Source organism: Protomyctophum parallelum, assembly GCF_964188405.1.
Source record: "Protomyctophum parallelum genome assembly, chromosome: 22".
Lineage (NCBI taxonomy): Eukaryota > Metazoa > Chordata > Actinopteri > Myctophiformes > Myctophidae > Protomyctophum > Protomyctophum parallelum.
Genome location: NC_139714.1, coordinates 25,986,136 through 26,001,124, shown reverse-complemented (window position 1 = coordinate 26,001,124; position 14,989 = coordinate 25,986,136). Strand labels below are relative to the sequence as shown.

Here is a 14,989-nt window from a genome sequence, read left to right as displayed (position 1 = left end):
GTGGTCTGACATCTCAGCCAAAACAGGGCTCCATTAGCGCTACCTTTAACTCTCCACAGACGCGGGATAAGAAAGTCAATCAAATCCAAGTAGACAGACATGCAGGCAGACAGACATGCAGACAGACAAGACACTTTATTGATCCCCGAGGGGTTCAGATGATGATGGATCATTCGGGCATACAAATAATAAATACATGTAAAAATACATCACAAAAAGGGGGGGGGGTGATGGATTAAAAGAAAGGCAAATATATGATGAATATATTATGAAGCATAAAAAATAATTAAAAAGGTGTCACTAGATATTGCACAGACCCGTAAACAACTAAAAACTAAAAGCTGGAAAGCCAATAGTCCAGTTCATAAGCCTATATAGTGGGTTGGCCGTCGAGTTAAAGAGCCTGATCGCTGTTGGTACGAAAGTGTTCTTGAATAGTTTGTTCTTATACACGTCAAAGAACGGAACAGATCCTCGCGACCACTTTTCTGATCTGCCAAAATTTTGTGGAGAGGATGACTCACATTGTCCATTATATGGCCCGAATCTTATTTATAGTAGCACAGAACCGTGGTGAGGCCCTATACTACCACCGGCTCCATTCAAGCACAATCTGGGCTGTGTATAAAATGTCACCGTTAAAATGTCAGGCTGAATAGTCTCTTCCCCCCCCCCCATCTGCAGTGGAGCCTGCCTATACAGTACAGTACGTGCGGTTGCCAGTTGTCCCTTCACCGCGCGCAAGAGAGGACCCACCATTGTCAAGGGACCCCGGGGACAATAAATCGTGGGTCCAGAGAGTGCTGCATGGAAGCAGATCGCTCTGCGGACCTTCACAGGGACAGTGCGCTAATGGAGCTTTCCTTTCAGCTCGCAAAAACCTGAGATGCCATTCAAAAAGCCCTCGCTTCTCGCTAACTGCCCTTTAACTGGCCTCTGTTCTTTCATGCACCACCCTATAGGGTGTAAAAACGTGTACGTCACCAAGAGGGGGGCGGCGTCTGAAAAGCTAGCGACGCCATTCTTGTGGGCTTTAAACTCTAGCCCACAAGACTCAGACGGTGGTATGTTTTTGTAAATATTGAGCTCGTTCTTGGCGACAATATAGTGAACCAACACCAGGATGGATAGAAAGAACGTCGGGCCCAAATACATTACAAGGACAAGGAAAATGTCGTGAACAAACACGGCTGTGCTTAGATACTTTGTTGAACGTTATGTCTCTGCGCCCGTGCGCCGTACAGCCGAGATCCAAGCCATTCTATGTCTTTTTTGTAAACTCGTCAATCTGGGTTCCTTGATGCTGTCTCCATGCTGGAAAGCTGAACATCTAATTCCGTTGTCTGGCTCATTCCCTCAACGTGACCTGCTGTGGCACTTATTTACTGAGCAAGTCTGCACCACTCGCTGTACTTCTTTCCTTCCTTGCTGCCTCTGTCATCCATGTTTTCGCCGGGCATCGGGCACGAGTTTGAATGGACAGGTATCATTCAAAAGGGAGACATCGAAGAGGAAGGACGGGTGGGGAAGGATATGAAATGTCGGAACAGGTCAGCTCCATATATGGAGATTCTAGGTGATGACCCAGTATTTTCTGTGTATGGCTATCCAGGGTTGGATGAGGTCAGTGTCGCTATCTTCATATATGGAGTGTCGACCATATATGGTGGCATATATGACGTGTCACAAGGTGTGAGGGGCCGACGGGCATATATGGTGACAAATGGACAGGGCTTTTGCAGGTTTTCATAGTAATCTGCGACCTATGGTCCTTCCACTCTGAAGCCTTTCGTTTTAAATCTAGTTCGTCATAGTTTTTATTTTATTATATTTGGCGCTCAGGTGGCTCAGTTGAAAAGCACCTGCACACCTGAGTCTAGGGTGGGGGGTTAACACACACACACACACACACACACACACACACACACACACACTTTGTGGTCAAGTGATAACGCTGCTGGATCAAAATGGCCTCGCTGGGCCAAAAGGATGTCTGAGGCAGCTCCTTCTACAGCACTTTGAAGTTGTTAACTCCTCCTGAAGACCTGATGCTACACATTTCCCTCTCCCTGCTCTTCGGGGTAGAACATCTGTTCTCTGGCGCATGCACGCCGCGCTCGGTACTCTCTCTCTTTTTCTCTGCCGAGTCAGGGGCAACGCGAGCCAATCGGCGAGCAGAGCAGGACGGAGAATTTACAGTCGCTATAGGGTAGGGTCTGCCAAAACGTGTCAAGATGAAGAGGCAATTAACTGCTGCATCCTCAGCGCTGACCTCCATTTCCTGACATGCAATCGTGTCCAAGTGAGTCGAATAATGGAATTGGGTTGGGTTACTGTTAAAGGATGAACACAGAAATAATTACACACTTTTACCGGACGACTGACACTTTTGATTGTTAGCCAATTGTAAAATGCTTTGTGTGTCACATTCAGACAGCAACAGTGGAAGCAGCCATGGAATTCACCAGCCCGTAAACGTATAATAGGGCTGAAGGGGTTCGTGTGTGTTTTGTAATGATAGCAACTAAAGTTTCTAAATAAATGTAGGAGTAGAAGTAAAAGTATTGGGAATTGGAAATACTCAAGTATACCTTCAAAATTGTACTTACGTAAACGTACTCAGTTACTTTACACCACTGTATCTCGGTATATGTGGGCAGGTGGTTGTCACCCACGCAATGACCCAGAGAGAGAGAGAGAGAGAGAGAGCGAGAGAGAGAGAGAGAGAGAGAAAGAAAATATTTCGCCCACACAATAACCCGCAGAGGGACAGAGAGAGCCTCATTACACCCATGAAATAACCCCGGGCCAGCTGTACTACAACCTGACCGTTATTAAATAACCCTGGGCCAGTGCGGTATACCAAAACCTGACCGTTGCCTTGTCAGCACTACAGTTTAAGAGCATAGAATGTTCAAGAGTAGAGGGAGGGTGGGGCAAAGCAAGCTAAGCAAAATGGAGGGGTTTCTCAGGCTACCCCATCATTGTACACTCAATAGCAGATCAATGTGTGTACACTCTGTCACTCTCAGAGTTAAAATGAACACTGTGCAGGATTTTCTGTGGTTTGACATATCATAAGCGAACGGAGTGCTTCCCACATCAAGTGGGCTATCCGTCGACCACTTGCGAAAATAAAAGGTGAGAAGTAGCAACCCCCGTAAGGCCCAGAGGAGGCTGAGCAGTGGCAGTGCTACTGCATGAACAAGGCCCAGAGGAGGCTGAGCAGTGGCAGTGCTACTGCATGAACAAGGCCCAGAGGAGGCTGAGCAGTGGCAGTGCTACTGCATGAACAAGGCCCAGAGGAGGCTGAGCAGTGGCAGTGCTACTGCATGCGCGGCCAAGCATAATGCCAGAGTGCTGTTGTCATCAATCCCAGAGATTATGGACGAAGCCAAGATGAAAGTTCACTCGCCTCATGACCACAGTTTGACACATGACATCATGACAGAATATGGCAAATATAGTGGGCGCACGCACACACGTACGAACAAACAAACACGCACACACGCACGCACTCACGGACAAACAAACATGCTCACATGTATGCACGTAACGGAAAGAATTGAAAGCGCTCTCTTTAATTTATGCCTGAAAGGCAACACCCTGGGAACTGGCTGATAGCTGCTGCACGTAGTGGATAAAGTTTGTGTGTGTGTGCGTGTTGGGGAGGGATACTGCAGAGCTGCGGTGTATAATCTTGATGAACATGATCTTCTCTGTCTTCTCATCTGTCCTGCCACCGAACCGAACCCATGGGGCAAGTATACCGACCTTTGGCCCCCCAGGCTGCCTGCATGCGGCAACCCAAATGACGCTCGTTCTTCCAGACCGCGGGATCGATAACACCCGCGCACGAAGCACAAACACGCACACGCACACGTAAGCTATAAGGGCTTGAGTAACGGCACAAGGCCCCCGGATCGACGTGCCAACCCCCGCGGTCGTGTTCCGCTGGGGGGGGGGGGGGGGGGTTCCCGTGCTTCCATATTTCACGGAGATATGTTTGCAGGCTTTCCTTTTGCTGCCTCGGACCTCCAGCTGCACCCATCAGGCGAAATGCAATACAAGAACAGCAGATGTACGTAATGAAGAGCCATTCAGCTGTGCTGGGAAGGTTTTGAAAACGAGAAAAATATAATAGCCACACAGTGTCGGTACTTGGTTAACAACACATGCTGGACAGGAGTCCCTTTTGGTGTTGGCCTGACCTCAAAATTAAATCCTCTAAATCCTCCAGTTTTCTGAAATAAATATTTTCACGATTTTTCAAAAATAGCAGACCTACAAGCTCGTAGCGCGCCACTTGGTGGCACGCTATGAGCTTGTAGATCTGCTATTTTTCAATAGCTAAATTATAACATAATGTTTAAAACACCAAAAGGGGTTCCCACCCAAAAATGGGTTAAGCATTATGCTATACGTTAGCTATTGGAAAAAATAGCAGATCTACAAGCTAGATACATTTAGATCATTTGATGCGACTCATTGTGAGCTTGTAGATCTGCTATTTTCAAATGATATCTACATTTGAAAACATGAAATGGGACATTCTGCATAACGAGTACTTTCTACTCTTGGTACTTTTAAGCACATTTTAATGCCAATACTCCTACACTATTACTCAAGTACATTTTGAATTCCGGACTTTAACTTGTAACGGAGGTATATCCACATTGCATTATTAGTACTTTTACTTAAAAGTAAAACATGCGAGTACTTTTTTTCCCCCCACCACTGGGCATCGTGTACATAGTCAAATACTAAAATGCTGAATCTCCGTCAGGCATGCACGACGTGCACACGTATGCACGTGCACACGTATCGACATCAAAGGGGCAGGGCTGGAGTGAGGAGGGCTTTAAATGCACTGCACAGGGAACATATACGTCACCTTCTGCATGGCACGACACCCTCTCGGTATGGTAGTAGCATGCACACATGCACCAGCAGACATCTACCATACAGAGTGTGTGTGTGTGTGTGTGTGTGTGTGTGTGTGTGTGTGTGTGTGTGCGTGTGTGCGCGCGTGCGCGCGTGCGTGCGTGCGTGCGTGCGTGCGTGCGTGCGTGTGTGTGTGTAGCATGCAGATCTAATAGTCACCTTACTATACTGTTACTGTGTGTGTGTGTGTGTGTGTGTATGTGTGTAGCACCGACCGAGAGGTCATGACAATCACACCTGTGTAAAGTGAGCAGTGCAACTGTACCATGCGGGGGTCCCCGGGGGTCCCCTCAACATCCAGACCCCCAGGAATGCACCCAGGTGCCCAACCCGGTTCGTTTGAGCCTTCCCGCGTCCGAAACGGTCGAGAAATGACAGAGTTACCGTGTTGCAGCTTTCCGTGGTTGGACATATACTGTACACAGGGACAGACACAGGGACATACACACAACACACATTGCTACGTAATGGAGTGGTTAGGCACCGCTCAAAAACTCATAGCTGCGCTCATAGCTTTCTCCAGTCCACACACTCTGTGCGGAAGCATTCTCTCCCTCTCTCTCTCCTCCCTCTCTCTCTCTCAAACATGTACGCACACGCACACACACAGTACATAAAGGCTGACCATGGAGCACTTGCTCCACTGAACTAGTTCTCACACAACGTGCCCCTTTATCTCTGTTGTTGACTGTGAAAACAGGGGCCGAAGAAGAGATAAGAGGATTTTCTTTAAATAAATGAACGCAGGGGACAGTAAAACAAAGATTACTCATAACATACTTGCAAAGACGAGAACAACTTGGCATGTGTTTAACTGGCGGCCTGCTCGGCAGCATGCTCCCGTATAGAAGCCATTAGAGGCCATGTTTGAACAAATGCTGTATAAGCAAACAGCCAGACACATTCCACTTCTGGTGAGCAACGATCGCCAAGCATCGGCGAGCCTTTGTTAGACACGCGGTGGAGATATAGCATTGTTTGGTCAGGGCTGATCCTCCTATGCCGTAGCCGCAGTGCAGCATGTAATGAGCCCTGTTGTTCAGGGATGATGATGAGTGTGTGTGTGTGTGTGTTGGCTGGAGGAGAAGAGGTTGGGGCTGCATGGGGCATCTGTGAAGAGACACTCCATGGGTCCACTCACCTAGGGAGCATGCTACTAAAGGCTGACATTTGTTGGGGGTTCCAGATTCCCGCGGGATGGGATTAAAATGTGTATTAACACAAAGTATGCCAAGATGAGGGACCTCGTCTTTCTTTAATTTCATTTAATGGAGTAATTAAAAAAATATATATACATATCTTTTTAGCTTTTACATTATTTCCTGTTGCATCACAGGAAATGCAGGGTGCTGGATGCAGCCTTCCTGCCCTCAGTGACATTTACACCAGCAGATGCAGGAATAAGGCTGCCAGCATCATGAAGGATTCCACCCACCCTGCACACGGTCTGTTCGTCCGCCGCCCTTCGGGGCAGGAGGCTGCGCAGTATCAATGGGAATGCAATGTATGTGCGAGACGAAAAACAACACCAAATAGCTGAATATAGGAGGGACTAGCGCCCCTCAAAAATCCACTCCCGTGTCAGTCTCTACATGCTACCAATGACAAATAAAGGCATTCCGATTATTGTATATTATGAGAATTCCAGACACTTCACTCGTCCTACCTCCGCATTACACACTCCCTGCTGCCTTCCGCTCAGATCGGGACTCACCTGCCCCCCACCACCCCCCACCCCCAGGGCAAATAGACACAACCACCTGCTGTTGTAGAAGGAAGTGGCTCAGGGGTAGAGTGACCGGATGGAAACCACAAGGCTCCTATAGTTCGAACCCGGGCTCCCGAAGTGTCCTTGAGCAAGACTCTGAAACCCTCATTGCTCCCGATGTGCATGGTTGGTGCCTTGCATTGGTTTCTTCCTGCATCGATGTATGAATGTGTGTGTGTGTGTGTGTGTGTGTGTGTGTGTGTGTGTGTGTGTGTGTGTGTGTGTGTGAATGTAATGCACAATCTCTGTAAAGTGCTTGGATAAATAAGATGGTGCACACGCAGACAAACGGATGGCTAAAAGTCTCTGCAGTAGAGCTGCGTGGAGGTGGTGGGCTGTGCCATAGAGCTATGTATGCCCACAGGCCTGCATCAATCAAGTGCTTGGCATGCCATTCACTGCCCAGCAGCCAGAGACAAGAGCTGCAGCTATTTCAGCATTCCACCGGACTCAACACTCAACAGTAATGGCCAAAAACCTTTGAATGCTCACACGGGGATTCAATGTCAACGTCAGGGCATTGGGACGCATGGGAACAATCAGATCGCTATCCGTCTTGTCTTCTCCGAGCTTGGGCCACGTCCCGATAACATCCTTACAACAACAAAAAAAGATGGGAACAGGTTGTTGCCTGGCTGTTACCTAGCAACAGGGGTTCTTATGAATGACAGCATTGTGGCTGAAAGGACTAGAAGATAGCCGCCCCCCCCCCCCCCCCCCCCACAAACTTGAAAGGACTGACATGATTAAATTGCTAAATTTACATTAAGAAGAAACTGCAAGGGCGCATAACATTTTATTATAGTGCATCTTGTAATGTATATATCAATAGGCTTTTAAGCGTAATGTAGGCTTTTAAGCCAAGAAGTAAAGTTGTTATCCATACTGTAAATCATCAGAAATGGATGAGGTGGCCAGGCTGCTGGAACCCTGGTCTTTCTCATAAGAGGCGTTTAGTTCACATTAACACGAGACAAGCATTTCATCATCTTAAAAGATGCAAAGTGTCTCTTTGGTTGAGAAATGTTTTCCCTAAACTAAAGAGTCTTCACGAAAGCTCGCAAGTCCATGTTCCCCCTGCAGCAGACATGTGGAAGACATCACCTCAGAAGTGCTTCTGTTGTTTACATACATACATACATACATACGGTACGTATGTACGTATGTATATGTGTGTATGTATGGTGATAGAAATTACTGATCATAGCCGTTTCATTTAAGAAAAAGCATACCCGGGTGAAGTGAGGGGTGCCATTTATTGACCCACATGACGTCAGACTTGGACATGACGTGGCGTCAATTGCCATTGACATGGCCTGAAAGTTTGTAGGGAACAAAATTCGTAAAGAAAATGCGGTGTTGCTGGCATGATTAGACTGACTGAGCCTCACTGTTTATTATGATACACTTTTCATTTCATATCACACCATATGCACTTAGGCCTAGAACCAGAACAGCACGGACAAAAAAAAGTAAAGAAAAAAAAAAGTTCATTACCGCGGTAATGAACTTGATACCGCGGTATGCGTTACATACCGGCGGTATGGCGGTATTGCGGTTATTGCACCGAGCCCTAGTCACCGCCCATTTTTCACCGAACGAACACACACTCAGTTGAATGGACTGTATTGCTGTGCTCGGAACAGCTACAAAAGTTACTAAACTACAGCAAAGCACAGGGAACTGGAGATGTTAACACCCCAGGAATTGTGAAGAAATAGGTGAGTGGCATAGCATGTGTGCAGCCTACTGTACAGTAGTAGCAATACAAGTAACGTTAGCCTAGCACGTAGCAACACACATGAATGCGGCGTGCATGCATGAACGTGGCGCACGTGTGCGTGTGTGTGACTGGGTCAGTGTTTATAACCAGAGTTTAGTAATGTTAGGCTGCACTGGGGATCAGTTGCCTAACTCGCGACCCCAGCAAGTTACTCAGCAGGTTCTGGTCAGGCATAAAATAAGTAATATACAGTACGTCTAAAAACACTAAATATAAATAAATACCTATTGTGCAAAAAAGCATTTGCATATCCCACTGATATTGCACCCATAAATCAGTCTTAACCAGCCACATAAGTCCCCTAACCACATAAGTCCCCTAACCTCATCAGTCTTAACCAGCCACAAAAGTCCCCTAACCTCATAGTCTTAACCGGCAACATAAGTCTGCTAACCTCAACAGTCTTAACCAGCCACATAAGTCCCCTAACCTCATATCAGTCTTAACCGGCCACATAAGTCCTCTAACCTCATATCAGTATTAACCGGCCACATAAGTCCCCTAACCTCATATCAGTCTTAACCGGCCACGTATGTCCCCTAACCTCATATCAGTATTAACCAGCCACATAAGTCCCCTAACCTCATATCAGTATTAACCGGCCACATAAGTCCCCTAACCTCATAGCAGTCTTAACCGGCCACATAAGTCCCCTAACCTCATATCAGTCTTAACCGGCCACATAAGTCCCCTAACCTCATATCAGTCTTAACCGGCCACGTAAGTCAGTTTCACATCGTTTTGTCAAAACAGATCAGCACACAGGAATGCAGCTACCGAGATCTTGGTATAGGTCAGCAGAGCAGACTGCTAAAACATGACCGTGTCCCTTTCAGTGCATCGATGGCGTTCAAACCGGGAGTCTAAATAAATATGCACAAAATAGCATCTCTTACCTTGCACTTCATCATGTCGCTGACCCTCTGCTGCATGGACTGTCCGGCTTTGGGCCGCACCAGGATGTAGATGACCTTGACCTCGGGGCAGCAGCGGAGCAGCTTCTCCACCAGCACCTTTCCCATGAAGCCCGTGGCCCCCGTGATCAGCACGTTCTTCCCGGCATAGTAGTCTGCTATGGACGCCATGATCCTAGTGACCTGACCGCCACCCGCGATGTCGGCCTCGGTCCAGTTCGTCTCGCTCGACGTGTGTAGTACTTGGTCCTCTTCCTATAGCGTTCACCGGGATGGTCTCTGTGTAGAGCAAGAGAGGAGACGGAATATGACTGTACTGTACACACTGTAACCGTCCTGACATATATTTTTTTAATATATGTTTATTGGTAGCAGGTTTCAATAATTTAGGTTTAGTTTGAACATACCATTTTTTCCCAATTTTCTCCCTCACCCCTTCCCTCCCCCCACAGTTATCGTCATCATTAAAACAATATAAATAAATAGCAATAAGAATTGAGTACAGACAGTCAGACAAAAAACAGTCCAATCAAACAACTCAAGTATTGATTTTTGAACGCTGCTAGTCCCTCCTATATTCAGCTATTAGTGTAGATTTTTGTCTTACACAAACATTAAATTCCCATTGACAATGAATAGAGGGTATGCGCGTGACATCGTACCTGGAAGTTATGCGGGAACGCCTACTGAGTGGCAAAAAACTACTTTCTGGCCTTGACAGCCCATTCATCCAAACAGAAAAGTCCTATCTGATTGCATTAAACAATGTTAAACTCACCAACATTGCAGCTATACGAAACGCTTGAATTATGCTCCATCTGTAAAGTTTGTGTTTCATAAAAATCCACCATAGAAACGTTATGAGATACTTTGTCAAGAAATGCCCTGCATTTGAGTATTTTGTGTGTCAGAGTTTGGTAGTACTTGGAAATACTGCCTCCTGCATTATGTGACATTTAGAAACAGGTGACACACAGGGCGGTTGAGTGATTTCCAACGAGCGCTTCCAAACTCCAACACTCCATGCTGCTCAACATTTTGCCACTCAGTCTAGATGAGGGGGGTTTGTCCTGATGGGAAAATCATGTACAATCATGCATACTATCTATAGAAAATGTACGTCATAGTTTCTGAGCAACTCTGCTATTTATGTCTTACACAAACATTAAATTCCCATTGACAATTTTACGTCATAGTGTCTGAGCAAATAGGCATAGTGACTGACATCATGATGTACGATGATAAGAGCGCCACATCTTACACTTACAGTGTAAGACCTGTCAACGCCATGAACAAATGAATGACAAAACGCACTAAGCATCTTACAGTGTAAGACCTGTCAACGCCATGAACAAATTAATGACCAAACGCACTAAGCATTTTACAGTGTAAGACCTGTCAATGCCATGAACAAATTAATGATAAAACGCACTAAGCATCTTACAGTGTAAGAACAAATGAATGACAAAACGCACTAAGCATCTTACAGTGTAAGACCTGTCAACGCCATGAACAAATTAATGACAAAACGCACGAGGAACTTTATATAACTCAAGTGATGTCTGGGGGCACAACCTTCCGTCACGTCTGTTCGCCAGACACGCATATCATTCAAATCCTTAATATTCAATGTTGCATCTGTTATGGCTGGAGGTGCCAACTATGCAAATCAGATGAATATATTCATCTCACAGATTCACACACTTCACACAATTAGCTGTGTGTGTGTGTGTGTGTGTGTGTGTGTGTGTGTGTGGCGGGTAGTTGTTTTATGATCCTTAACATGTCGAGTTCTATGATTCTTTATGCAATAATTAACACATTTCATTCACTCCGTCTCGTCTCGCCCTTTAATTTGACTTGGACTTAACTCGGTATCGGACCAAAGAGACTCGGGACTCTTCCCCCCACCGAGTCCACTCGAGTCACAAGTCACTACAATGCAATGAAATCATTGTATTATCCATATTATGAGGAGCCCATTATAAGAGAATTGTCTGGCGCTTATAGACAGTAGAGTGTAGCTGACGTGCCTGCCTGCTCTAACAGTGTTTTCTGTATCTGTAAAAAATAAATAAAATCTGGTCTCTGTCTTGAATTGGTCTCTCCTCCCGTCGGTCTCGGTCTCGACTCGGACTCGACCCCCTCCCACACTCGGTCTAGACTCGACTACAACAAGCCCTTTCCTTACGCCATCGCTCGCCCGCCCGCCGTCTCTCTAGCCTGGAAACCACACTAATCTGCCACAGGGAGAAAAGAAAGTTGTGGGTGACCAATCAGAGCCCACTATTCAAAGTGAGACTTTATTGCTATGACGTTTGAATCTGTCCCAACGTCTGTAAACGCCCCTTGGAAATAAATCTTCCACACTGAGGCAGTGTGGACACCATAGCTCTCTCTCACACACACACACACACACACACACACACACACACACACACACACACACACACACACACACACACACACACACACACACACACACACACACACACACACACACACACACACACACACACACACACACACACGAATAGTGCACAATGGTTGGTGCCATGTCATTGTTCCTACCCCGCGTGATAAATGGAATGTCGGAAATTATGGGCAGTCCCCCAATGGTTAGAACATCCGAGTAAACATACACACCGATTGGCATTCACCTACAGTAAGATACAAACCTATTTGGACAGTTTATTGGATGCCCAGACCCCGCCCCCTGCTAACACGGGGACTAGATTGAATCAATGCCCGCTCCGATGCCTGCGCTGATGCAATGGCCTGTGTCTGCTTATTTGGGACCGGCCCCAACACGAGGCCATCATTCCCTGGGTATTTTTGCTTGATTGCTGGCAGGCAGCCAGGCCCGATGAGGGGAAAGTCCTGATTACAACAAAGACACAAAGCTGGAGGTTGACAGTGCTGCTGGCATGCAGGATGCTCCGTTGCCGCTCAATAGCTGACACAGTATGATCTGGAGCGCTAATTTAACTCTGAGAGTTATTAGAAATGCACACAGGTTTTTGTTTGTACATTCTCCGAGTAACGAATGGACACATGAACACTGAGGATTAGTATTGTGTACAGTACTAGACAGGTATTAGCTGTCTGTCTAGCCGTGTGGATATTTTCAGATATCCTCAGTAAGTAGCAGAAGTACACTTCATCCTCTCATTAGCACTCAGGTTTCAAGTGTTTTCTCCACAGTGAGTGCATGCCCTCTCTGCTCGCTCTAAATGCATAGGAGGCATCTGTGTGCAGCAGCTCTACGGCTTGGGAACTAATCCACACACGAGAAATAAATAAAAGGTCCAGCTGCTATAGGATTAATGGTTTGGTTTTGGTGATGTCTTGTTTTGGCTGTTACTTTAGGCGACTCAGTTATATCGTAAATTATAATGTGGTCACCATTCGTTCCCAAATGCCTTCTTTCTAGAACTTCTTTCCCTGTCGTCGCCCAATGAACCTATAGGAAGGGCAACAAATCTAGTCAACAAAGATGACCCTCCCCCGAACACGGCCAATTGGGATCGTAACTTATAGACACTCGGCCGAGCCAGAAGCACTGGAGTCTCTTCAAACCCGAGCACTAAATTCAGCTGGACTTTTCGTTTTGTCGAACGCCAACTTGCACTCGCATCACCGGATTTGTTGCAAATGGCCTGGACGGGAATGCCATGTGGAAATCTGTAGTGACGACCTCACGCATGCTTTTAGACATGACACTAAAATTAATTACTTAAAAGTTTTTTTTTGCTGGTAAAACATTAAGAGTAATGGGGGTGCACTCAAAGAGTAGTTCTAGGGGCTCATGAAAAATAGTAAAATATAGAAGATAGTAAAATGAACATAAATGGCAAATGGTGCACTTTATAGCGCTTTTATCCAAAGCACTTTACATAGATTGTGCATTACATGAGAAATGACAGCGATGAACGGGCAGTGATGAACGCAGACGTTGTCGCCAGGATCAACTACAGGTCTGCTCAAAAGGGGCGCAACAACGCTAGCGTAAAAAAAGCTAAACTGAATCCAGGTCTGGTGAGTCGTGGGCGTGTGCACGTAAGGAGCACGCGTGCAACAAATTCATGGGACCGCTCTCACGTAAATACGCTTGCGATGTTGCCCCACGACTTCTCTGCACGTACAGAAAAAACCCCCACAGGTCTCATTGAAAATGAACTATAGGCGTGTTAAATCGCTTCCTATGTTTGAAAGGCCCTTTACCGTGTGGGGGTCCCTCTACTGTACTGTCACTGTACCGTCACTAGAGATACAACCGATCCGATATTATATCGGGACCGGCCTCCGATACCGCTTAATTAATGTATCGGAGATGACACTACCGATTCACGTTCCATTAAAAAAAAGAAAAAAAGGTCTGGTTCATCAAAAATCCACGTTCAGATAAAAAGGCCTCTAGTCTGGTTCATAAATAATATAATCACGCAATTGTGAGCCCATTACCAAACGTTTTAGCACATAATTATTAAATTAACGATGTCTTTATTATCCGGCTTCGTTGTTGCTCCACTGCTTCATAGCATGCCGTAAAGCAAACCTGTCACGCAGACGAGCATGCCATGTGGGGAGGGTGAGTGGTTTACGGCAGCACTGTTTTCGTTTGTGCATTAAAACAGACTAACAGGCCTACAGTATTAGTTTTATTTTGCGTTAATATTTTTTGGCAGTGCTATGCACATTGTTATCATTTTGTAGGTAGGCTATACTGTGTTTGTTGTTGGCCACATTTTTGTATTTGCCACTGCCAGTAAGAATTTGCACTGCCAAGAACAGGTTTAACCAGATACCTCAACAATTCCTGTGGATTCCTGTACAGTCTTGGCTGATGCAGATGTTTATATTATTTTTTTGTGTGTCTACAATTTTAAAGGTATATTCAGTGATTTCACTTAATTCAAATATCACTTATTTTTTTGTTTTGTTGTGATAATCCTCCCTACTATAGAGTGTGCTGGCTATAAGGAATTCCTCCCTGTCCCCAGTTAACCCCTGGGGGTCAAAAAAACCTTAGGTTTCGTTTTTGACTCTCTATCCTGATTGGACGAAAGGCTGGGTCCCACAGCCAAAAACGAAACCTAAGGTTTTTTGAGTGAAATCACTGAATATACCTTTAAGAAACAGCTATTCACATTGTTTTCATTTATTACAAATTGTAGGCATTTTCTTGTGTTGTTACAATACAGTATTTGTTCTAACTTACTTATGGAACATATGCCATTGATGAGGCAAAAATAGTCAGTTAAAGTTACTTAAGTTGCCATTTAAGTATTTGCACTGCCAGGCAGTGCTTTCTTTATCTACAGCCTGGCTGATACCTAAAGCTTTACACAAGTCAGTGAAGTGAAGACACTGGTGTGGTTTCCTTGTTGCCACTTAATTTGCCAATTAATATCGGATATTGGGTGTGTATCGGGAAATTTCGAAATGAATATATCGGATCGGAATTGAAAAAATCTTATCGTGGCATCTCTGTCACACCCGAAATCACGTAATGGCTGCTAAAAACTCAGCTTCCCATCATGCAGCTGTGCTGTGTGAAGCTCAACAGCGCCACATGGC

General features: G+C 45.7%; 1 protein-coding gene across 1 annotated transcript in view; it reads right to left on the bottom strand.

Annotated features, from left to right (window-relative positions):
• Window positions 1-14,989, bottom strand: part of LOC310879704 (fatty acyl-CoA reductase 1) — a 61,427-nt gene that overhangs the window by 25,471 nt on the left and 20,967 nt on the right. Inside the window, exon 2 of the mRNA XM_083794519.1 lies at window positions 9,392-9,688. Coding sequence (XP_083650645.1) covers window positions 9,392-9,580 — 189 coding nt within the window. The 5' untranslated portion in view covers window positions 9,581-9,688. The remainder of the gene's footprint in view (window positions 1-9,391; window positions 9,689-14,989) is intronic.